The sequence below is a fragment of the Simochromis diagramma genome, unplaced genomic scaffold (genome assembly GCF_900408965.1).
Source record: "Simochromis diagramma unplaced genomic scaffold, fSimDia1.1 OVJJ01000330.1, whole genome shotgun sequence".
Taxonomy (NCBI): domain Eukaryota; kingdom Metazoa; phylum Chordata; class Actinopteri; order Cichliformes; family Cichlidae; genus Simochromis; species Simochromis diagramma.
In genome coordinates, this window is record NW_024386930.1 from 1,044,707 (window position 1) to 1,070,731 (window position 26,025).

At 39.7% G+C, this 26,025-nt stretch overlaps 1 protein-coding gene across 1 annotated transcript; it reads left to right on the forward strand.

Moving 5' to 3' along the window:
* Positions 1 to 1,279: 1,279 nt before the first annotated feature.
* On the forward strand, positions 1,280 to 20,154 carry lonp2 (lon peptidase 2, peroxisomal). Its single transcript, XM_040037055.1, has 17 exons — positions 1,280 to 1,680; positions 3,093 to 3,228; positions 4,753 to 4,866; positions 8,478 to 8,609; positions 9,277 to 9,399; positions 9,485 to 9,645; positions 9,840 to 9,934; positions 10,954 to 11,072; positions 11,199 to 11,338; positions 13,613 to 13,754; positions 14,071 to 14,221; positions 14,537 to 14,663; positions 15,131 to 15,270; positions 18,265 to 18,350; positions 18,676 to 18,883; positions 19,023 to 19,213; positions 19,299 to 20,154. The coding sequence occupies exons 1-17, from the start codon at positions 1,448 to 1,450 to the stop codon at positions 19,527 to 19,529; spliced, it is 2,529 nt and encodes an 842-aa protein (XP_039892989.1). The 5' UTR covers positions 1,280 to 1,447; the 3' UTR covers positions 19,530 to 20,154.
* Positions 20,155 to 26,025: the final 5,871 nt, after the last annotated feature.

Sequence of the window (26,025 nt, forward strand, 5' to 3'; positions counted from 1 at the left end):
GACGTAATAATGAAATATAACATTGAAATGTAAATGTAAGTTATCCAAAACTGCATTACATGTATTTGCATTTTTTGCACATTAGAAAAATTGTTTCATTTATAAGACTTCCGTATTTGTTTCTCATATGGAAAAATGCTTTCTAATTTGTTCATGAATTCACTCCAAACATGAAATATACACGTAAGCCTCGCAAACCTGATCTTGTCACTCTTTTGGAGGGAGAACGATGATTTTCATGTATTGTATTTAGCATCAGATTTTTAAGGGGCAAAACTTGGGTTGGTTCTCATGTGCAAAAGATGCTCTGGAATGATGTAGACAAGGAACAGCAGAAATTGGTGTATTTCTATCACACTTTCTCAATCACATGTAAATGTATGGCTGTTTTTTGTAACCACAAGAGCGAGATGTAATCGAAAATCCCTTATTGTGAAAAGTAAGTAATATTTCCTGCCTGGCAAACACATGGATAGCTTATTGTCAGAAAATAGATCTTAGGAACAGATTTGTTGTTGTTTTTTATACTCGAGATATTGAATATTTATTTTCTTTTTTTAAAAACTGTACTTTGCTATAAGAATACTTTTATTAAAGAAATAAATAATAAATTGCTATTTTTTATCAACTAACCCTGTATTCAGTCCTGTGTTTTTGGAAAGAGTGTCCAAATATGATTGTGCACTATTATTTTACTATTTTTAAGAATCTTGAATAATAAAATGCAAGTTGGGGATTTTTATAAAAAAAGTTTAATTGATTATTAGTAGAGCTACTGTGCAAATTGATGTTTTAAAATTGGTTTATTAATTAACTAATCAGCGTTACTTAATCAGCATTGCATAAACATATCAGAAATATAATTTATCTGGCTGTGAGGAGTATTTTTTAAACTATACTATGCAATGAATATAATAGTATAATAGTAGGTAGTGTGCAGCTTGCCATGTGACATGTGGTTAACTATTCAAAATTCTTATTTTCTTCCACCCTGAAAACAGATTAACGAATAAAATCGTGAAAGCTTACTCAGTCTAAAGTTCATTTTTTTGTTTTGTTTTGTTTTTAAATCATTATGCGATCGCATGTTGTTTGTCCCTCTGCATTCACCGTAGCCCATCCAACAACTTCCGACAGGAAGTTACGATATGGGAGAATGACAGAAAAAAGCTTTTTCGGATGTAAAAATAGTTTAAAAATGAGTATAAAAACTCCCAGTTGCGTTGTAGTTTTTAAATTGCTTCGAATACGAGTTCTCTTTTTTGCGATAGAAATTAAATGTCCTCATCAGGTCATCAATGAGAGATTTATTTTGAAAGTTCTATCCGGAAGTCTTGTGTTTGATCTCGGCTGGCCTACTTAACAGCAAAACAAGTAGGTGTTTACTGAAGTTGTGTTATAAAACAGTCACTGGGCACCGACATTAAAAACAAACAACAACTGGATAATGGTCTCCGGCGGCGCAATTCAGATACCGAGCCGTCTCCCGTTGCTGCTGACCCACGAAGGAGTTCTTCTCCCGGGCTCCACGGTGAGGTTCAGCGTGGACTCCCCACGGAACATGCACCTTGTCCGAGAGCGGCTGCTGAAGGGGACTTCGCTGAAAAGCACCATCATAGGGGTGATTCCTAACACCAGAGACCCGGAGCACGACACCGACGACCTCCCCACGTTGCACAAGTAATGAACTTGTAGCTGTGTAGCCAGATAAAAAGTGAAACGTGGTCTTTCTGTGGGTTTACACGGTTGTTGTGTGGAGGTGTGACATACAGCTGATGGGTCCCCTTCAAGTTGTCATAAACGTAACAGGTCACAACATCTCTGCAGGATAAGGAAGAAGATCAAATATATTTCCAGTACACAGGAGTATTTTATGTGTTTAGACGTCTGTAGTGTGTGTCATCGTCAGGGGAAATGTACTGAATATTGGGTAAATCGAATCTCAATGGATCTTTGAGCATGCACTTTACCTACCCCCCTTTTTTAAACTATTATTTGTTCTAGAAACATCTCCACTTTTACTGTAGCCATGAAGTCGGAAACAGCCGGGCAAGCACAGAGAAGCGGACTTTAGCCTTTAATCAGTGGACTCCTGGCCAGTAGGTTACCAAACAGCATGTCCCTGTCTCTGGATTGGTTACCAGGAAAAACATGGTTTGTCCGACACTGAGTTAATCTGTGAGGAAGGTGGTCATTCCATCTGAAATCATAAAAATTGTAGAACATTTTCTCAGATTTCCCTAAAAAAATGTACGATTTCAATTTTGATTGAATGAATGAATGAATGAATGATTTAAGGCTTTTTTAAATATATATGGCTAGTTTAAATGTGAAAAATAAATCAAGCAATTGTATAAAGTTCCATATTTAAAGATGCACTAAAAAAAAAAAGTGACACTGCAAAATGAAGCTTGTAGAAGAAATACTTGAAATACTAGAAGATATCAGTGGGTAAGTTAATCCAAATGAAACACAATTCTGCCATTTCCAGGTGAGGCTCTGATTATAACTGAGGTAATAATTATAACTGAATTAAAGGCTTTTATCTTTTATATTTTCTGAGATATTCATGTTGTAATGTAGCCTTATTATTTCAAAGTGCAAAAAAACCAGACCATTTTTCAAGAAAATGTATCTTGAAAACTACTAATATCTTAACAACAACAAAAATCACTGTTTTTTTCAAAAATTAAGAGCTTTTTTTAGGCAAATCTGAGATAGTTGAGCAGAAAGACCACATGGATTTGAGATGGAATGAATAAATCCTTATAATCCTCTGCAGTGAAGGACAGAAAATACTTGCACTTGCTCATGTAAATGTTTGGCGCTTATACTTAAAATATAACAGGGTTTGAATGAAACTCAGATGGTTGATTTTCCACACACTACAGCACACTTGCTGCTTATATGAAGCTTAAAAGACACTGTGAAAGGCTCCAACACGATCAGAGGTGTGAATACTGAGGCTTTGCAAGCATTTAAAATCAGAACAGTCTGTTGTACTGCAGAATGCAACCTTTCAGTGAACTGCTTTTCAATGGCCACCTCATCTGTCACACACTCTCTTTTTCTCTCTGTGTGTGTCTGTGTAGAATTGGTACAGCAGGGATTGCAGTGCAGGTAGTGGGCAGTAACTGGCCCAAACCCCACTATACCCTCCTCATCACTGGACTGTGCCGATTCAGTGTATCGAGTCTGTTAAAAGAGCGACCCTTTGTCCTGGCAGAGGTAAGCTGTCGGTTTGATTTGATGTTAAAATATTGGAGCTATTTTTTTTTTGTAAGATAAATCTAAGTTTCTGGATGTGCTGTCTATTTAATGAGCGACAGTGGTTATCATAAGTGTTCTGTTTTGTACCTGTAACGAAGCAGTAGTATCACTACATACTGATGATGTACTCTGATTTAGTCAATGTAAGAAGTATTCTTTCCTGCAACACTGTGAGTATTTACTAGTTGCCTGAGGGTAGATAATAAGAAATGTTTTGCTATTTCCTGTTGTTGTACAGCAATATTCTCTGTAAACACACTGTTAATGTTTTTTATGCTTATAGTAAACATGACAAAAGTTTCAGGTAATGGGGTTCCCATACTGTACAAGTGATCCCTGTGAGCCAAAAGCTCAGATTTCTGCACAGACTGCTGCAAACATTTTGTTTCTGATTTGGTTTTCTACTCTCAGCTTTACATCATGCCAATAATAGATGGCTTGGTCCTTAATATGCTAATCTCAGGCACATAGCTCTAGCTGGCAGCACAGAAGCCCCACTCATCTGCTGCTCAAGCCTTCTTTTTCCAAGGTCCAGCGCATCAGAAGAAATCTGACTAAAAAAGGGGGAGAATAGATTTAAATTGGTTTGATTCAGGCAGTAAAGTGGAGGACTGCACCAAGGGCAAGTGTAATATTGAATTTTCTGAACTGTAAATCATGCAAACCCACAAGTAATAGAAGTAGTATTAGTGAGAAAAAGGAGCAATAGCTGAACATTATAAATCCCCTAAAAAAAAACAACAACAAAAAAATCAGTCTGAGAAGTTAAAGGTCACCTGATTCCACTACTTGCCAAGTCCAGCAAGAGGTTCAACAGAAGTTATAAGCTGCAGAAATAAAGTTTGTTGGCAAGTCAGCCAGACATGCCTAAGGCTGAGATTATAACTCCTTGTGCACATGGGAAGCTACAGACACACAGTTGTTCCTATTCAACAACTTTCAAGTCAGCTTAGAATGCCTGATGCATTTCATACGTGCTCCGTAGATCTACATCTATAGAAAGATGGATTCCTTATTCGGAAAGTCTTGGCAGTTTCCCTCCATGAATTACTACACGTTTGATTTTCTGTAAATCATTTAAAAGTCAAATTGTGCAGATGTGGGTGGACACTGATCGTTGTGTAGTATCTCTCTCAGGGGCCATTTTGGGGTTTCCAGCACATGTGCAGCTGGCCCATTCAGAGTAGAAGGAGTGCTCGCTTTTCTAAAACCAACTCATCACTTGTACTGCTGCATAATCACTGACCTCCACTGTCTAGTTATTAAGATGGGATTAAATTGAGTGATAGTGAGAATACATTTTTATTAAAAGTTCTTTTATCAGCATTTAAACAAGATCATCTAGTGTATGACTTTTATAACACCGTTTCATCATTAAATAAAGTAATGAAACATGTTTTAGCATATTAGAAATGCACAAGGCAAAAGTATGTGTGGTCTCACAATGTGACTCACTTTTTATTTAAAAAAAAAAAATGACAGGTGAAGCAGTTAGATCAGTTGGAGCGGTATACGACCCCACAAAGAGATGCCACCGCAACAGATGATGGAGAGCTGGGGGAGCTGTCCGAGAAGTTCTACCAGGCTGCTGTACAGGTGTGTGTGTGTGTGTGCGTGTGTGTGTGCGTGTGTGTGTGTGTGTGTAAGAATTTAAGAGAGTGAGGTCGTAAAAAAATTCATGTTTTGAAAAACTGATTAAGTTAAAAACAAAAATGCCTTTGTAAGGAGGAAAAAGATGCCAAAAGGGCGGTGCAGACTGGAAGAGTGATGACTAACGGACATGTGAGGGTTCTTTAATATACACTAAAGTGTTACATACACACAAGAGCTGTTGCCTACAAAGAGACTTGCATTCAGCAAATTACTTTATATGTGGACTAAAACATTTCTTGATTTTTCACAGCATGCAAAATCTATGATGTATTTGTATATTCAAAAATTTATATAATTTAGGCAAAAAAAATTAGACACAACAACTGAAACAACTTTAACATGTGTTGTCTTGAAGAAATATTAACTGAAGTTGGATTGGGGCCAGGCTGTATTTTAATGAAGTACCACTTTGCATTAAAATACTCTAAACTGTGAACATTCGTGTTTACATTTGTGGAAAATTGAGGTATAGTTAAAAAGAATCATCAGAATTGAAACAGCAGCGGAAAACATTTTTAAAACATCTACTGGTAAAATGCTGCCCCCTGCTGGTGAAAGTTTTGTTAAATTTAGCAGAATGTGCTTTTTGTTTTGTTTTTTTTTACAAAAATTACTTTTGAGGGGAAAAACAGGGAATGCCACGTCTTCAGTAAATTTATATTGTTATTTGAAAATAGTCCCTTAAATTATAATGCATGTTTTAAAAAGTTTTATTTAGATTATGAAATGGCTAAATAAACACTAATTGTTGATACCCAGTCAACTATTAGATTTTTGGATTTTTAAAAATTTATTTATTTATTTATTTTCATCTGTAAGTCACCGCTGGCAGATGATTTTGTAGAACAGCTCATGTCATTCTGAATTATTTTTTAGGCTGCTGTGCACGCACAGCGTGTTAAAGCTGTCTCCACAGCTTGTCAGTTATTTTCTGGTTAGAATCTTTTCTCAGCTTTGGCTGCCAAACAGCCTAATATAGTTCTACTGTCATATTTAAATATTTGCTAGTTGTGTTTTTTTCACCACAAACTACTTTTCTTTTCTCTCAAGTATTAACTTTGGCCATACAGCTCAGTTTAAGTGTCATCTATCCACAGCAATAACTCATAAAGCAGCCTTTTCATCTAGATGTTGCTTTGAATATATCAGATCCTGACTTCTGTACTGAGGTCGGAAGTTGGGTTTCCTCCTGACTTCCTTTCCACCTAAACCCTGTTCCCTGTTAAAGAGGCCAAGTCCTCCTACATATCAAACCTGGTTAGCAGTAGTGTCCATAAACCTCAGACTCTGTTTCGTGTTTTAAATTCCATTGTAAATCCAGCCTCACACCTTCTGCCACCCTCTGTAATGATTTTCTAAAGTTCTTTGTAAACAAGATTTCCTCCCTGCAGTCTGTCATTCCATCTTCACCTTCCAATCCCTGTGTTTTATCTTTGTGCCATTCTGCCTTTAATCAGTTCGAACCAATCTCTCTCTCTCAGCTGCATGAAATAGTCTGCAAGGTTAAGACTACCAACTGTTCCACCGATGCTATCCCCTCTCGGCTTCTGAAACAGGTTCTGGACTCAGTCGGACCTTTCCTTCTGGTCCTGATCAATACCTGCCTCAGTTCTGGTTGTTTTCCAACACCCTTCAAGCACGCTGTTGTTCAACCTCTCCTTAAAAAGCCTAATCTAGATCCATCCCTACTCTCTAACTATAGGCCCATTTCCAACCTCCCTTTTCTGTCCAAAGTACTGGAACGAGCCGCCCTCATGCAGCTCCAGCTATTTCTCGACAATAACAATCTCTATGAGAAGTTCCAGTCTGGTTTTAGAGCTCGGCATAGCACAGAAACCGCCCTACTGAGAGTTTTTAATGATTTGCTTTTAACTGTTGACTCTGGTTGTGCTGCTGTCCTAGTAACCCTGGACCTGACAGCAGCCTTCGACACTGTTGATCACAACATACTGCTATCCCGCCTTCAACATTGTGTCGGTTTAAAGGGCACTGTCTTAAAGTTTTTCCAGTCCTATTTGAATAATAGGAGTTTTTTCTGTTCACCTTGGTGAACTGTCATCTCCCAGAGCTCCTTTAACCTGTGGCGTACCTCAGAGGTCCATACTAGGCCCCCTGTTGTTTATTCTGTACTTGCTCCCTCTGGGCGATGTGCTCCGTAAACATAATGTGTCCTTCCACATCTTTGCCGATGATATTCAGATCTACCTCCCTCTGAGGTTGAACTGCAATGTTTCTTTGCAGCCGCTACTCTCCTGCTTGTCTGACATTAAGACTTGGATGACTCTTAACTTCTTACACCTTAATGAAAGCAAAACTGAAGTCATTGTGTTTGGGCTTCCCAAAGATCCCAACTTCTCTCTTGACTTTTTGGGACCACTAACCTCCGATTGCACTTCTTCCATTAAGAGTCTTGGTGTTATTTTTGACAATGCTTTTAAACTTGATAAACAAATCAGCTCTGTAGTTAAGGGATCTTTTTATCATTTGCGGATTTTAGCCAAAGTCAAGTCTTACCTTTGCAGGAACGATCTAGAAAGAGTGGTCCATGCTTTTATTACTTCACGGCTAGACTACTGCAATTCCCTCTATGCTGGCCTAGATCGTTCCTGTCTACATCGCCTTCAACTGGTGCAGAACGCTGCCGCTCGCCTGTTGACCGGTTCAAAAAAAAGAGACCACATCACTCCGGTTCTCTGCTCTCTCCACTGGCTCCCAGTTGCCTTTAGGATTGATTTTAAAATCTTACTGCTGGCTTTTAAGGTTTTAAATGGCACTGCACCTTCTTACCTGTCAGAACTCCTTAGTACTTATTGCCCCAGGAGATCTTTGAGGTCAGCCGACCTGATGCTTTTAGATGTTCCCAGGTATAAATTAAAGACAAAGGGAGAGAGGGCGTTTGCTGTGGCTGCACCCAGACTGTGGAACAGCTTACCTCCTCACGTCAGACTCTCCAAAAGCCTAGAAACTTTTAAAACCGCTCTTAAAACTCACCTCTTTTCATTGGCTTTTAGAAAGGTTTAAATTATTTGTTTTATTTATTTTTATTTTATTTTTATCAGCGAGGTGTTACTACGAAATTGTGTTCTATTGTATTTTTATCTGTATTTACTGTACAGCACTTTGGTCAGCCTTGGTTGTTTTTAAATGTGCTCTATAAATAAACTTGACTTGACTTGACTTGCACATCAAAGCAGCAGAGTGGGATGGTACATATATGTACAAATTAAGTTTGTGCGTGTCATTTTACAATGAAGAGATCTGCAGATTGCAGCTGCCACTGTATGCCCTTTACTTATAAAAACTTCATGTCAATGTTTGCATTGGCAGTTTATGTAAGAGCTTGTTGTGAATTCTTTCAAAAGTTAACAAACTGTGAAATATGAACATTTTTGAGAATAATAAGAAACGGGCAACTTTTTAAAAATATAATATAGGAGTAAACTGTGCTGTGCTGCAGCATGATGTGATGGATCAGACTGAAGATGAAAACATACACGTGCAGTTGGACTTGATTTATTGTGTTTTTTTGTTTACACATTTACGTGTGTGTGTAGTTGTTAGGTATGTTAGACATGTCTGTTCCAGTCGTGGCCAAGTTCAGGCGCCTCTTGGACAGTCTGCCGAGGGAAACTCTACCTGACGTTGTTGCCTCGATGATCCGCACCTCAAACAAGGAGAAACTCCAGGTGAATTCAAACTGTATACACAATCAAAGCTTTAGAAGAGCCAACATGTTTTTACTCATTTTTTAGAAATCAAAAAGGTTTTAATCTTGATGCAAACAGTTTCTGCAAGTGTTCTAACTTCAGTTGCTCTGCTTTTGCCAAATACCCATTTTAGCCCAAACTACTTGTGGCCCCTCCTGCAGTAAATCCTAGGTTTACTGCAGGAGGGGCATCCTACATCCTGAAATATGGTGATCCTTTTGATATGGCAACTACTTGGGACGTAAAAGGGAAGTGGACTCTTCTTCTTCCTCCTCCCCTTCTTCTTTCCTTCTAGTCTTCTTCTTCTTCTTCTTCTTACTCCTCCTACTTCTTCCTACTGTTCCACTTTTTACATTTTCTTACTTTTTTTTTTCTTCCTCTACCTTTCTTTCCTCTTCTTCCTTCTGTTCTACGTCCTTGATATCCACAATATTTGACAGTATACTTAGAGAAGAAAGAGAGAGGTCACTATTTGTCGGGGTTTTGAAGCAATACAGGAACTTTCCACTTATTCTGCCATTTAAGGATTTAGTGCTTTATTTTTTAGCATGAAAGCACACATTGATGTGATTTTTGACTTTTTTTTTCTCCTCAACAATAAATCTTCACAATAAATAAAATGTGTTGTTTTCCATGTGCTGTGAAGGTCCTGGATGCATTGAGTTTGGAAGAGCGCTTTAAGAAGGCCCTGCCCATGCTGACCAGACAGATAGAGGGACTAAAACTGCTGCAGAAAACCAGGAAGACGAGTCCTGATAATGAGAAGAGGGTAACAGATGTGCAGTCCTTGTATGTTCACACTGTGATTTACATTCCAAATCTCGTGCTCACATTTGCGATTCCCCTCTGTTTAGGTGTTGGTGCGGAAAGGTACAGTGTTCCCAGGTCGACAGTTCAATCTGGATGAGGAGGATGAAGATGATGATGGTGATGACACAGCAGCCTTGGAGAGGAAGGTTCATGGGGCGAACATGCCTGAAGCTGCCCTCAAAATTTGCCTGAAAGAACTCAAAAGGTAAATTTCATACAACATATACACAATATAAAGTGTATTTGTGCATACTTCACAAACACAAATAAAGCTGTTGCTTTTACTTGCTTAGACCATGTTTAGATCTGGCTCTGTTTGGTGTCTGTGTAAACATGATGCAGTTCTGTAATTAGCCTTAAATACTTCAGTTAGATTGTTCATGTTCTTCAATCTGTCAGATTGAAGAAGATGCCTCAGTCAATGCCTGAGTATGCCCTGACCAGAAACTACTTGGACCTGATGGTGGAGTTGCCATGGAGCAAAAGCACCAAAGGTAAATTAATCTGCAGACAACTTTTAATGGACATCAGCTCAGTTAAACTCTTTGGGTTTGGTAGATTTCACTGAGCCGTAGTAGTGACAGGAAAAACTTTACAGACTTTGACATTGAGAAGGCTTTGATATGCAGCTGTCTGCTTTCCAGGTCAAAGCATCTACTGCGTTGATTAAGGCTATCATCTTTTTAATGCGTTGTTAAACAGTAATCAAAATGAAATAACCAAGGGTCATTCTCAGTCTCTTTAGGTTTTGATTTGCACTCTTTAAGCTACATTTTTAAGGTCAACATATCCTGGACACCAATTATTTGAAAGCTTGGAGTTGTATTGGTAACTCATTGAAGTGTTATTGGCTATTCATAACCAGCCACTTTGCACATACAGTTAGTTGGGTGGACTGAATCAGGCCAAATTAAATGGCGCTACACAGTGTCCCAGCATACATAATAATGCTTGAATTTCACAAGAACTGTTCTGGTTTGTCCCTGCTGATTGCAGGCGTAAACATGTAACTAAATATAATTCATGACTCCAAATGTTAAGGGTAAAGGTTCATTTAGCAGCAGTGTCAGAGGTCAAAACCAAAGTATGCGCTGCTCTCTGACACTTTATCTGATTGATGGACCTCTAAAATTTGCCAAACCACTGTGGGGCAAATTGTCTACCCGGTTTTTGATGTCTGCGTATGTTTCTTTGGTCTCACATTCAAATTGCTACTAGAGCAGGTCAGCTACTAACCGGAAGGTTGGTGGTTCTATCCCAGGCTCCTCCAGTCTGCATGCCAAATATCCTTGGGCAAGATACTAACCCCATGTTGCTCTCCGATTCATCCATCGGAGTGTGAATGAATGTGTACGAATGTTAGATAGTGAGCACTTAACAGTTTAGAAAAAGTGCTTGTGTGATTGGGTGAATGAATTAGTTGTATGAAGCGGTTTGAGTGCTCAGAGTAGAAAAGTGCTATATACGAGCCTGTCCATTTAACTCACCTAAAACACTTAAACAAACCTTCTAGACTGCCTGGACATCCGAGCTGCACGTACCCTATTGGACAACGATCACTACGCCATGAACAAGCTGAAGAGACGCGTCCTGGAGTATTTAGCTGTCAGGCAGCTGAAGACATCACTCAAGGTGCTTCCTTAATATCCCAGTCTACGGATGCTTAAAGATGAAATCTTGTGTTACACAAAGCACTTTTATTACATTTGTTATGTATTAATCTTTGAGTTTCATACCGCTGTATCTGCTGTTTTTTAGGGCCCCATCTTATGTTTTGTGGGCCCTCCTGGAGTCGGTAAGACGAGTGTAGGACGCTCGATTGCCCGAACTCTGGGCAGAGAATTTCACCGAATTGCTTTGGGAGGCGTCTGTGACCAGTCTGACATCCGAGGACACAGGTATGCTCATAAGATTGTTACGCAACTGAAGGTTTGGTGTCCACAGTGTAGACTGTGAGTTTTCAGGTTGTCCATGTATAGCAACAACCCCCAAAAAATACGAACTACAATAATAGACCTGAGATATGCTAGTTTTTTTTTAACCGTTTTACCAGAGAAAACTGGTTTAACAGACGAAAAACTGATTCTGTTCGTCTGGACACTGATTGTTATTGTGGCTGTTGACTAGTTAATTTAAACTTTTCCATGTGTCCCTGTTCAAAAACATCTGAATACAATTAGTAGGTCATTAGCAAGACTCTATAGAACTTGACTGCATGCTGAAGTGGCAACCCCCAAACCTATTCAAGTAATTTTAAGGAAATTTACCGGTAAATATTTGGAAAAATGACAAAAGTGCTTTTATTGCGCCATGTTCATTCACTCATGAGCTGCTGTAACATAAATCAAATGGCTGAATTGCCACCTCAGCATGCAGTCAAGTTCTATACTCTTTTACCAATGAACTGCTAATTTTATTCAGGTGTGTTGCAACAGGGACACATGGAAAGGTTTCAGGACACCGGCCCTTGAGGACTGGAGTTTGAGATCCGTGGTCTACTCACACCCACCCACACAAAGCGTGTTGCTTTCTTTGGAATAGAGTCTGCATTTTACATAATTTAAATCCCCATTTCCCTGCAGCGTAATTTTTTAAAAGTAGGGTAAAGATACAAATTCCAGACTTAGGACACCAGCTGAATGTGCCAGTATTTTAATTCCTGAACTAAAATAATAATATATTACTGGATGATTCCACCAGGGAGCACCCCTGAAAACTAAGATAATGCAGGTAAATGCTCCCTTTGTCTTTCGTCGTCATATTCAAACTTTTGCACCAGTTGTTGACACTAATGTGTCCACTGACTGCACTGCATGCTCATAGTGGCCCTACCAGTCACAAATGGATATTGAATCTTTGGAATTAGGAACTTTATGAAGGTGTGCATGAGCGAAACTCTAAATAAGTGCAATATAAATAAATATAAAGCAATATGTAATTGTAAAATTCAACAGGTAGATCTTTGTTCTATTTTCTTAGGCAGGATTCATGCCAAACAGCCTTTCATTGTTCTTGTAACAGTGACAATAAAATCTATTCTATTCTATTCTATTCTATTACTGTAGTCCTGTTATGTAGAACTCTTTTAAAGTGGCTAGAGAAATGTGCTTGAGTATATTGTTTTCATGCTGGGACTTAAATTGCTCCGTGGACGTGTGGTGGAGCAAAAACACAAGCTCGCGTAACATAAGGCATTACATTTGAGGCTTTATAAATCACACTCACAAATAATGAAGCTCACTATGAAAAATCATGTATTTTATCCTAAGTTTTTCCTTAACACACCCCACTGGGAAAGCTAGAGTAAAATAGTGTCTTTTTTATTTTATTAAGTCCAAAACCTGAACTAAGATGTAATGAAATTTCTTGGCAAAGCCTGCTGATATCATTCAAGCATCCCTTAAATTCCACTTGGGATTAATTTAAATGAAGGATAAAGGACATGAATGGATTCGGTCAGTAGTCTGAAAGTATTCGGCACATTTGTTGGTTTTGTTTTCTTCTCACTTGGACTTTTACTTTTATGTAGATGACCTTATGTAAATATAAGCTTTGTTTTTCTGTAAAATAAAGAGAGGTCACTGGTAATCTGTCTTTGTTAGAAAGTGTTAAAAGGTTGTCACCAACTGGAAGACAAATTGTGGCCAAGCACATACACCACATCACACAGATCCTCTTGTTACTGTTATGGGTGTCATGTGTGGAGTCTCTGTGCGAGCAGAGAGGCGAATGGGGCAAAAGGGTTCATCTCGGGTTACGTGGATGGTCGTGTTGTTTTAAATCCATGGCTCACATACATATTTACACCCAAATAAGAAACATGTGCATGTCCTACCAACAGCAGAAATAAGGACCAGACTCTTCAGTTGATTATACAGTTTGTTCAACTTAAAAATATTTCTGATGTTCTTATTTGATTTAAATCATTTTTATTTCCTACTTTCAAAGCCCACAGACTGCTTTCAGCCAGTACATGCTAGCAAACACTCGAAGCTTGCTTGCATTAGCTTTATTCACTACAGAGAATGTCGCATCTGTGTTTATTTTTTCTCAGATATTATTGCTTGGTAATTCAGTGCATATCTCTAGGGTATATTGTGAGCCTTTGGTTTGCTTGAAACTGAAAAGTTCACAGAGTAGAGCATCATTGTGCGTTATTGCCATGTCTCCAGGCGTACATATGTAGGGAGCATGCCTGGCCGCATTATCAATGGTTTGAAGACAGTGGGCGTCAATAATCCCGTCTTCCTTCTGGATGAGGTGGACAAGCTGGGGAAGAGCCTGCAAGGGGACCCTGCAGCTGCTCTGCTGGAGGTCAGTCTGTTTCTCTCTCAGGTTACGTGTGATGTAGTATCACGTCTTCTCTGGTTATTTACTCCCTAAACAAAACCTTAATGTTTTGAAGGATTAATTGTCAGTAGCGAGTAGAAACATGCAACATATCCACCAATTGGTTGCTTCATGCTATAGCTACCCAATTAACCACTACAACACATAATAATTCTCATAAAAACACAAGTGTTGTTAGTATTCCTGCTCCATGATGCCAAAAAGTTCCCACTTACTGCAGTTTGCACAGTTTACAAAAAACACACACACAAAATAAAAGGGTTTCTGTGTGCACGCTAAGGTCCTGGACCCAGAGCAGAACCACGGCTTCACAGACCATTACCTGAATGTGGCCTTTGACCTCTCACAAGTGCTCTTCATCGCTACAGCAAACACTACAGCGACCATTCCCCCGGCCCTGCTTGACAGGATGGAGGTGCTGGAGGTTCCAGGTGGGTTTAGTCACTTTGTTCTGACGAAATATCTCAGCAGATTTATCAGAGGTTATCATAACAAGAGGGTTTCTATTTTATTGAAAATACTTTCCCAGAACTCCACTATAGAAGTCCAAAAAGTTTCCAATTAAAAGAAAAAATATTTTCCTGTTAAATGGGCACCTGTGTTCCTCAAAGGGCATGACATAATCCAAATCTGAAAGATACAAATTATGAGTCATTTTAAGACCAGAGTGAAATCTAGCATCTGATCTCCCTGTTTTGTTTTGTTTTGTTTTGTTTTGTTGTTTTTCTTTATTACTATTGTTTCAGGCTACACCCAAGAAGAGAAGGTGGAGATTGCTCACCGCCACCTGATTCCAAACCAGCTGGAGCAGCATGGGTTAACACCTCAACAGCTGCATATACCTCAGAGTACCACACCGGACATAATCAGCAGGTACAATCTCACACAAACTCAGTCATCGTCACCGAAGACTGTAAGACTGCATAGCCATTTAAGCTTTATGTTAACGGCAGCACACAGTGGCATCAGCGTCAGATACTGGTCACATCAATTGATGTATTGAGTCTTTGTCACGTGGTGAGCTGTTGTCTGTCTGCAGACATGCAGAGGCAGTCTGGTTAGTGTGCAAAAAGTAAAAAAAAAAAAAAATAGGTTGATCTGGTTAGATCTCTTTTGCAAACGAATAAGAAAAAAACCCACATCATGTTTCAAAAAGGAGAGAGACGGGTTCTCGGGTTTTCAGGTGATTACAGTTACAGAACAAAACAAAGAGCAAGTACATGACTGACAGTCAGAGTGTTGCCAAGTTTTAAACCCTACCTGATCACACTGTGACACTCAGTGACAGCTGTGTTTTAGTCCTCTGTTATTTGTCCTTCTGTTTGTTCTTCCTCTTTTAGATACACCCGAGAAGCAGGTGTGCGCTCACTAGAAAGGAAGATCGGGGCGATCTGCCGAGCTGTAGCTGTCAAGGTTGCCGAGGGTCACACACTTACCAAGACAGAGACTTTGACCCCTGAAAACTCAAAACAGCATGGAGGTGAGGGTCTGAACCTTCCATCTTGGTCGGGCTGTGGAATTTAATTTGAAGCTTTAGCTGCAGAACAGCACGCAGCTACACACTAACAAAGCTTGTGCATTAAATACCAAATGTTGAGTCATTACAAATATTGAAAGATGAAGTACAACAGAAAAGAGCATCTTAGTTAACACAGAATTTTTCAGTAATAATAGCAAAATGAAACCCTCATCACTGGACTTATTTATTTTATACATTTATTTATTTATTTACTTATTTATTATGACAAAAATATTTTGCTAATGGCTTTTTGACCAGAGTGTTTAGGCTTTGTTGCTTTAAGGGTTTTTTTTTTTTTTAATGTATTTGAAGACCATACTGCCATGTAGAAAAGAGTTTTTCACAGGTCCTGTAAAATGAAGTTCACCCTGTGATTCTGTAGCTTTTACAACCTCCTTTAGGAGCAATACCTTGAAGTAATTCTTTTCTGTATGACTTCATCAGTCTCTCATATTGTGGTGGAATTTGCTCGAGAGCTTGGGGTCATTGTCCTGTTGCATCATTTGAGCCCAGTTTTAGCTGTTGGACAGATGGTCTCACTTTTGACTCTAAACAAATTTGGTGTACTGAGGAGTTCATAGTCCACTCAATGCTCAGGTGCTCAGGTTCTGTGGTAGCAGAACAAACCCAAATTGTCACCCGTCCAATTCTGTGCTTGACAGCTGGTATGAGGTGTTTGTGCAGATATGCTACATGTTTTTTTTTTTTCCAAAAACAAGCCATACTTGTTCAGCCTCTTTCTAATTGTACTGCCATAAAGTCTAGCATTCTGAGGCATGTATTATTGTAGGGTGTTAATCCTGTCTTTTAACCTGTGTTCCATGTCGCTCCCCAACCGGTCGCGGCAGATGGCCGCCCCTCCCTGAGCCTGGTTCTGCCGGAGCTTTCCCCCTGTTAAAGGGGAGTTTTTCCTTCCCCCTGTCGCCAAAGTGCTTGCTCATAGGGGGTATTATGGTTGTTGGGTTTTCCTCTGTTAAATACAACAAACCAGCCTATAACTAAAAAAGAAACAAGGACTAGTGTTTTAGCAGCTCTCTGAGATTTTGTGCAGGTGAAAGAAGGCACTTCAGTATGGAATATTTCAGGCTTTTACCTCAAATGTTTGACTTAACTCAAATTAAAAAGTAATTTTCTAAATTTTGCAGGGTTTTTTCTCAAAGTTTTGAGTTAGGTACCTTAAAATGTTGACTTACTATCTTGACATTTTAAGATAATAACCTCATATTCTGACACATGGATCGCAAAACATGTTTTTTTTTTTTCATTGGGGGAAACAAGCTTCCAAAGTCTTATTGAACTGCAAGATCCCTTTTTGCTTGAGTCGTAAAGTAAATGTTTTTTTTACTGTAATCCAGAATCAAATGTAATTTTTTTCTCATCCAATCAGGTTAGTTTTATTTATATTGAGCCAAATCACAACAACATGTGTAACAGGCCTCATATGTAATGCAGAAGAACAGCAACATATTTTTTACTTATCATAGTATTGTACACTGTAAAACTAACTGATATTATTTGGACATCTCGAAAAGTCGATTAAACTTGTTCAGAATAAATTTCATGTCAACCTGTGACTTAGTTTGGCGACACAGATGACACGAGTAACTGACACAGATCTTATCTGTGTGGTTAAACAAAGAACTACAGACATAGTAACAAAGACTGACTGCACGTGAGCAACAACTGACTAATACGTTAGGAGAAATATCTCCCACAATATAGTTCGGGTAACAGCCGTTAATAATGTTGAGTTAAAACACTTGTGCTTCTGTTCTTTGTTGCAGAGTGCGAGTGTTGGGCACAAGGGGCTGAAATGAGCCTGGGAAAAATAAACTTTGAGTAAATATTGACCAGAGCAGTTTGATGGATGTTAGTTCATAATGTGATGTTATAACAGACAGATGTTTGACGTGGTGACAAATTATTTATTGGTTGTTTATTTGTCTAATGATCGTTTGTAAATCAAATTTTACGTCAGGTGTTAGATATCTGAAGCATGCTCGCAATTACAACATTGTGATTTTTATGCTAATATCCTAAATAAACCTCATTGTGCAGTGTCCCACTCAAAAGCACTGGATATTACACAGCAGTACTCAGTTTATAATATGTCTGCGGGATTCTCAGAAGAGTAAATAAAAACAAAGAACTACAAAACTCATTTTTGCATCGTTAAGTAGCAGACATGAAGACTGGAAAGTGGTTTAATTACAGAGAAAGACAGAAAAATGGGATAAACGTGACATAAGTGTTTCTTTCTGTTCTTTAACGCGGCCTTTGTGTTTCCAGGTACCCACACAAGTGTGAGGTGTGTGTGTGTGTGTGTGCGCGCGCGCGTGTGTGTGTGCGCGCGTGCGTGCGTGTGCGTGCGTGTGTGTGCGCGCGCGCGTGTGCACAAATGATACATGTTCTCATGCATTCTTTTTGTATTTTCTAAATGGTAGTGGTTTTTGATGTTAATTTGTGATGACGCATGTTTGCGTCATGTTGCGATTTATGTATGTGTGTTCACAGCTGGTTTTTTGTTCTCATTCGCAGCTATTTCACTGCCATTTTTTTTTCCTTTCCCTGTGAAGCCTGGTGTATGTAGTTGTTTTTTTTTGTTGTTGTTTTTTAACTAAACAATCTCTAAGATCTGATGATTGCAGTGTGTTTACGTTCACTTGAAATAGTAAGAATATTCCTAACACCTAACTGCACAAACATGGGTATAAACAACACATATTGTTTCTTTGACATGTAGCTTTCTGAACCACGGGCTACAAAAAAATATGGATGTAGCCAATGTGATGTTATCCACAAATTTGTGAAACCCTTTTCTGAATCCTGAATGTTGCAGGTGTTACCATGTTTGTTGGTTTTTTGTTGTTTCTAGACAGGAACTGAATGCAGTTAATCACACGGCAGTCCTTGATTTAGCTTTCAGTGAATGTTTTGCTGTATGTTTGTTTTCAGACAAGGCAGCACCTCCAGAGTTGCCCATAGTGATTGATCATATCGCACTGAAAGACATCCTGGGGCCTCCAGTGTTCGAAATGGAGGTAAGCAGAGAGAGAGAAAGAGCAGCGTGTGCAGTGTTCATAATCCACAAGTTTATTACAGAAACATGCAGAATTTATTCCCATGAACATTTTTGACCGCCTGAATTTTCTGGACCTCAACCGATGCGATTGGTTTCCATCACAATCCATGACTCTATAAAGGCAGCCTGTGAGCAGATGTCTCAGCTCCATACAGCTGCTGCTCATCCTGTCAGATTAAAGTCATTTGCCTTTCTCCCTTCATCTCTCCAGGTCATGTGGAACTTGTTTTCTATGTACTTTTATGAGGATTGAAAAAGATGTTTTCACGTGTGCATATTGGCAGGTCTCTGAGCGGCTCACCCTGCCTGGTGTAGCTCTCGGCCTGGCCTGGACGCCGCTTGGTGGGGAGATCATGTTTGTGGAGGCCAGTCGGATGGAGGGAGAAGGTCAGCTCACTCTCACGGGTCAGCTGGGAGACGTTATGAAAGAATCTGCCCACTTGGCCATCAGCTGGCTCAGAGCGAATGCTAAAACCTACCAGCTCACAAACAGTGAGTCCAGATACACCAGTGTTTATATTCTATTTTGTAGTTTTAAAGAAATACAAAACAACTTATGTTGTGCAACTGTGTGTGTGTGTGTGTGTGTGTGTGTGTGTGTGTGTGTGTGTGTGTGTGTGTGTTCGAACAGTGGTGGGGGGTTCAGATCCTTTAGAGGGGACAGACATCCACCTCCACTTCCCCGCTGGAGCCGTCACCAAAGATGGCCCCTCTGCTGGTGTTACAATCGTCACCTGCCTGGCTTCACTGTTTAGCGGCCGACTGGTCAGATCAGACATCGCCATGACTGGAGAGATCACGTTAAGAGGGCTTGTGCTGCCAGTAAGTTATCGTAGTAAACACACATAAAACGATCATCTCTAGTCCACTCTAGTTTTGACAGACAAGTGTGGCCCTTCCTCTGCAGGTGGGTGGGATTAAGGACAAGGTGCTGGCTGCACACAGGGCAGGAGTGAAGCGCGTCATCCTCCCGAAACGCAACGAGAAAGACCTGGAGGAGCTTCCAGCAAACGTCAGAGCCAACCTCGACTTTATCACAGCCACAAACTTGGACGAGGTGCTCAACGCCTCTTTCGATGGAGGGTTTCCGGGAGTAAGCGGCACACGTGCACACCCTCAGCTCACCAGCAAACTGTAACACACTTCTCAAAACACATTAACAATGTAAGGCATCTGTGATCTTGGATAATTAAGCCGTGTTTTTTGATCCTTAGAAGAGCTGTAAGGTCTTTTTGCAGATGATTTATTCAGTATTACAAAGCTAACTTGAAGTTGAAGATGGAGCTGAGATACAGGAGAATTCAGTTTACAAAATCCCCAGCTCCTCTTTGCTAATAGCACTGTGCAGCCAGCTCAGAAATAACTGCTAAATATCATCATAGTGGGGCTTATTTCATTTACATTGACCTTGTATTAGTAGCCTGGCTATGTCTTCCGAAGCAGGGGGACTAGTGAGTGATACATGCCTTAAAGATTTATACAGGTTGAATTTGTGCGCTGAAAAAGCCCAAATGTGCATGAAGAGTGCTGCTAAGGGAAAGAAATTGATTGATGTTTGTTTATGTAAATTGTTCTCCTTCATCACATATTTTATTTCACTCTAGTTGGATTTTTGTCAGTGGATCTTTCACATCCACAATAAAATTTTATTTAGCTGCACTGATGAATATATTCTGTGATTTAAAAACTGTAAAGATTTTCTGTTTTCATTTCCTCCACTAGGCTGATAAATTGAAACATAAAATAAATTTTGATTTATTTTATTTACTGTGACATTTACCGATTTAATTATTTAGCCTACGTTTTTCCTGCTCTTGGAACATTTATTTGGACAAAAACTAGAACTGTACAGTTGAACTTGGATGCATCTTAAAAGTATAGCTTTTTTATACTTTAGCCTCAAGGATTCAAGTGTGCAGTACAATATTCAGATGATTCTGATGTTGTTTTTTTAGTGAGTTATGGTTAAATCATAGAGGGACATGATTCCATAAATACGTGTTTAACTGAAAAGCATAAAATGGAAAACACTAATGTCCAGTTATTTGTTCGACTTTTAAGCAGTCTGAAAATATCACACAGATGCATTCAAAGTCCATTGGTGACACCATAGAAGACAGTTTCTTCCATGCAACCTCATATTTTGGTCATACACAGTAATACTGTGTAACAGCTTGAGAAGTTGCATGTTTAAAAGTGCTCATTCATTGTAATAAACGTTTCTGCCTCTGAGGGGTGCTATAGAGTCTTCATGAGGCTGCACTTTTCTTCAGTCTTGTTGAGTGCTGCCCTCCTTGTTTTTGTCACATTCCGCCTGCCTAGTTACTGGTCTAGGGGAATAGGTTTCCATGCGAATCTTTAGTAAACTCAACTAATCTAAGTTCATTATTAATTTCTGCTCATTTGCTTTATAGGAGCTATAATCTTGTACAGCAAGAGATGAGCTTGCTGGCAGCCTGCTGAGATACAAGCACTAGAGATGAAGAATAATATTTAAGGATGCTGTGGCCTTCAAGAGTAATCACGAGGGGAAATGTTTTTTTTGATTTTTTAATGCCTTTCCATTCTCTCTTTTTTTTTTCTTTTTTTTTTAAATTATAATGCAAACAAAAATATTCAGTCCACAGTTTTATAGCTTCTCTGACAGTGAGACACGCCCACACATTTGCAGGTGGTAGGAGCCTCTTGCATCACTTTGTGGAGGTACAGATGCCTTTTTGTCAGTATTGTTTTGATAGAACTTCAGTGTTGAGTTTATTAAGCCAGTGTCAAAGACATTTGTATTCTTATACTTTTAACAGGAGGAAGGAAGTCCGTTAATTTGTGTGATCCACTTACAGAAAGCATAATATTCATATATATTTATACCATCTACAGTTACCCAGCTTGAATTTTCCTTTTCCAAATTTAACACTGAAGAACTCCGCCTTTTAAAAGCAATTACTAAAGTAAAAAGATAAAACACTATGCTCACGATGACTGATTACATAAGTTGAGATTTTGGTATCTAAACATCTGCAAGTTAACTTAATGCATCATACATGGAACCTGTAGAGTTTCCCCCCCACTAAATGAAACCCGGCTGTGACGTTAAAGTAATGCAAACTCAGCATTACATTTTACCTCTCAGTGTGCTGTGAGCCATTTAAATACCCCGCTTTAACCAAATTAAATCTGCCAATTTGAGCATGAGGCATCTTGACCCTAACCCAATAGCTGTAAAGTCCTGATAAGGTACACTGGTAGACCTGTTTAGTGACCAACAGCTTTATCACCTGAAGTGGGGGAGAGGAAAAAAACTGCCTGGATTAACATACTACATATTTTGTTCCAGTGTAAATGCTATTAAACCTCTTTCAAATATTATCTAAAGAGATGTTGCAGATTCTGGGTGCAGGCAGGACTTCACTGGACTCCTCAAGTAAGACATAAAGTTGTCATTTCATAAAATCATTAGAGTAGGTTTCAACATGCTCACCTCTTGGAAGAGCTGAGGAATAGTTCACATCACACACAAAACATAAAGCAGTAAAAACCTGTCAAGCAGCACAAATACAGTCAAGATAAAACCAGACCAAAGCCTCACATTCAAGTACAGGAAGTGCATATCATGAAAATACATTTAAACATTGAACCTTGCAATTAAGAACCGAGCAACCATGACTCCAGTAGCTGCACTCACTGTCCTCACAAACCCTCCAGCTGGACTGTGCATGCAAAGCACTCACATTTCCACGGGTCCACACACACCAGCTACTCCGACCAAACACCAGTGTACATCTTTTTTTTTTGTGCCTGTCCCGTTTGGTTCTTTTGCCATCAGAATCATTGTCTAAACGCAAAGAAAGATACCCAACGGATTTACTTTACCAAATTGACCATCCCAGCCTTGTCGTAATGGTCTGTTTGATTCACCTTTTTGTTGTTTATTTTATTTATTTTTTATTTTCACTTGCTAGATACGGGACAGACTTGAATGAGGAAAAGAGAAGGGAGAAAGGAAGAGGGGGGGGAAAAAACAGCGGAGAAGAGGGACGGGGATAAAGTGCAAAAAACCCCAAAACCAACTAAATAAGCAGACAAAAAAATACATATATCGATCACCTGGATCACCTGTTGAGAAAGAAAAAAGAAAACAAGCAGAAGAAAACGAGAGCAATACAATAAACAACATCACAATGATTTATGGGAATATAACAGTAAATACTAAATATTAAACATTATTGTGCAGCACGTAATATTAACAGCGCACAGTGTGCTTTGAGGTAGGAGCCAAAAAGGGTGTAGTTTGTGTGTGTGAGCACCCGTGTGTACACCTGTGAGCATGGACGCGCTTGTTTTTAAAAGGTTCCTTCATGTAATGATCTGTTAGAGGGGGTGGAGGGCCACAGCCCCATCCACCAGGGCATGAAGCAGGTATGGAGGAGATCAAAACTCCAGACATCCAGAGGCCCTCGGAGTACAAGAGACCAAGGAAGACCAACAGAGGGGCAGCCGCACCACCATCCCAGAAAGAGCTGAGGAGAGTCCCAGATGCCGCGGAGCAGAAGCCAGGGGGGGGTTGCAGTGATGTGCCCGTGAGCTCTGCCGGCAGCCAGCTGCGCCAGAGTGACCGAGCCCCAGGCCGAGGGCACCCCACCCCCGAAGTGGCCCGAGCGAGCCCCAGGCTCCAGGCCCCGATAAGCAGCCACCAAGGAGTGAGCCGGTGTGTACCTGGGCGCCCATCCCCGGACACAAAGAACCACCAACGCACCGATGTCTGAGGGCGTCTGCCACTGGCAGGGGAAGTAGTGGGGGAGATAGGCCTCCATACCTTGGAGGGCCTGAGATGTGCCCAGAGAGGTGGCGTCTGATACCCAGCCTGACATATAGACACAGACAAACAGGCACACACAGATACAAACATCCATTCCACACTCAACCAACGTGGAGACAGACATAGAGAGACACTGTACACACAATCACACTCCCACTAACACTGAGCAGTGCTGATTTTCTAACACTGGAATATTTCTAACATTTTGAGTTATTTTCCAGTGTTAGAAAATCAGCACTGCTCAGTGTTAGTCTTTGTTAATCTTCAAAACTGACTAGGTTACTTTTAAACATATAACACTGTCAAAAGTGTTAATTTAACACTCAACAGTGTTGTATTTAACACTCAGAGGAGTGGACCCATATAGACACTCTCTAGTGTTAATTTAACACTGGAGATTTTGCTGTGTACAATCAGAACGGATGGGACCGGGGGACAGGATAGAGGAAGAAAGAGAGGCTGGGAAGACATTTAACAGAAGGAGACGGGAAGAAAAATAGAGGAGAAGAGGAAATGAGAGAGAAAAGACACTGAAAATCTGCTTGATCGCCTGCTGAGAGTGAAAAAAAGGGCAAAAAGCAGACAACATAGTAGGGAAACCACAGCAACAACCATAAGCATCAGTAATAGTAAGTAATAAATTTTGAGTGAACAGCATACAGTACTAATAATACATTATATGTTTAGAGGCAGCAGCCAACCAAGATAGTGTGTGTGTACCTGTGAGTACCTGTTTGTACACCTGTCTGAACACTTGTGTATACACCTGTGTGCATACCTGTGTGTGTGGGCGCACGTATGTTCACAAGATTTCTCCATGTAAGTGTCTAATAGTGGGTATGGGGAGCCATAACGCTGCCCCACAGGTCATCAGCGACTGGAGGAGATCCGGGACCCAGACATGTATAGGATTTATGTACAGGATTTCTACAGTCTTTACAAGGGGGCAATTTGAGTGCAGTGATGGAATGTAACTAAGTCAATTTATTCGTCTACTATTCATATAAGTATAGTTTTGATTTGCTTGTACTTGTGAAATTGAGTTTGCCAGGTTCCACTTATTTGGTCCTGAAGGAATCTGCTGGAGTGGCAGTGTCTTCTTCAAAGGCCTCATCTTTATCACCATGGTCACCTGCATCTGAAGGATAATCATTGGGACCAGACTCAACAATAATACTCTACCAAAGCTCAGAAAAGACAGATGATATGAGGACCTCATGACAGCAAATTGCAAGAAATGTAAGTTAGCTTCAGGATCTGATGTTGTAACTGAAAATTGCCAATTAGCTATTTATTTATTTTTTACCAATACTAATAATGAAATATTATTAGTATTGGTAGTGCTGAATGTTTTTATAACAGCCTGGTAGATGCTCTATATTAATTTCTTGCTGTTGTTATTTCAGAGTGCTTTGTATTCAAAGCCAGGTAGCCAGTCTTCAAAATGTTTAGGAAGAAGGTGTCTGGTAAATTCCTTCCAGAGTGGCCAACATTCTTCAAGCCAAGCCAAATCTGCTTCAAGGCCCTTTCACATCGGACACGGCATGCGCTGCGTTCACCGCTTGCTAGAGTGAGGGACCCAAACTTTGTGTTGGATTGGCTGCTGAAGATGTGATTTTTAGAATTGTATTGAAGTAGAAGTTCACTTTTGATGTGAACAGATGTGGATTATCAAGGGCTGATGTTTTAAGATGGCAAGGAGACCCAACATGCAGCAGATTTATCTATTCCAGATAAGCTTGGTGTTGCAGCACAGACACAGAATTGTTTCTATTATAACTAAATGTGCACATCGGAACAAAAATAATTGTTAAACATTTTAATATTGGCACTTAAAATCAGACTCCCATTTTTGTTTAACGTAATTCACTTGGATTCTTTCTCAAGTGGTGGGTAGCAGGAAGACTTTTCACAAGGAAAATGGCTGCTCAGCTCTTCCTCTTGTGTGTTGGAGAAAGAAAGAAAAACATCCAGAATTTCTACATTGTTAAGAAGACAATGAAGAAATCAAAAGGTCATTCCCTGTGTGATCCATAGAATATAATAGAATGCCTTTATTTTCACTATACAGATGTACAATGAGACACAGAATAGAGATGTAGACTGGGTTTGCAGCCCTGACGAGCTTTTCAAGGCCCAATTTCCATTTGCTGTGAAATGTTCATGTGTTACATTTGCAAGATACAGCACACAAGCTGTTTAGTGTTATTTAGACATTTCCAACATGGTTTGTATCCAGGAAGGGTTTCGCATATGTATATATATATAAATGTAAAGTGTAGAAGTAAGTTTATATGTTATTTTATACACAAAGAGGTGTTTAAATGGGTTATAGAGCTAGTTGAAGTGTACCTCTGGTGCAAATTACTGACCTCTGTCATCATTTTAAGTGGGGGAACTTGCACAATCGGTGGCTGACTAAATACTTTTTTGCCCCACTGTATGTGCTGAATCTACCTAGTTGTTTTCCCTGCATTGATCTGAGTATAGGTTTTCCTGGCTTTGAGTGGCCAGTGCAGGATTCATGAAGGCTATACACAGGAAGTGTTTGGTTGTTGTTGCTGTGTGCTGAGAGTAAAGAGGCTGCTAAGAAAGTTATCCATCTCCATCTTGCTGTTTCTAATCGTTCAGAGAGATTCCAAACCACATAGTGAACCCTCACATTACATACATATACTTATAAAAATAAATAAATTCTCCTCTCAGCCCTGCGGATGGTCTATCCTGAGGGTCCTGCGCAGGGTCTGGACAGAGATCTTGGATGGTGTTCCTGGGATCTGTTGGAGCCACTCACATAGCTTGGGAGTCACTGCACCTA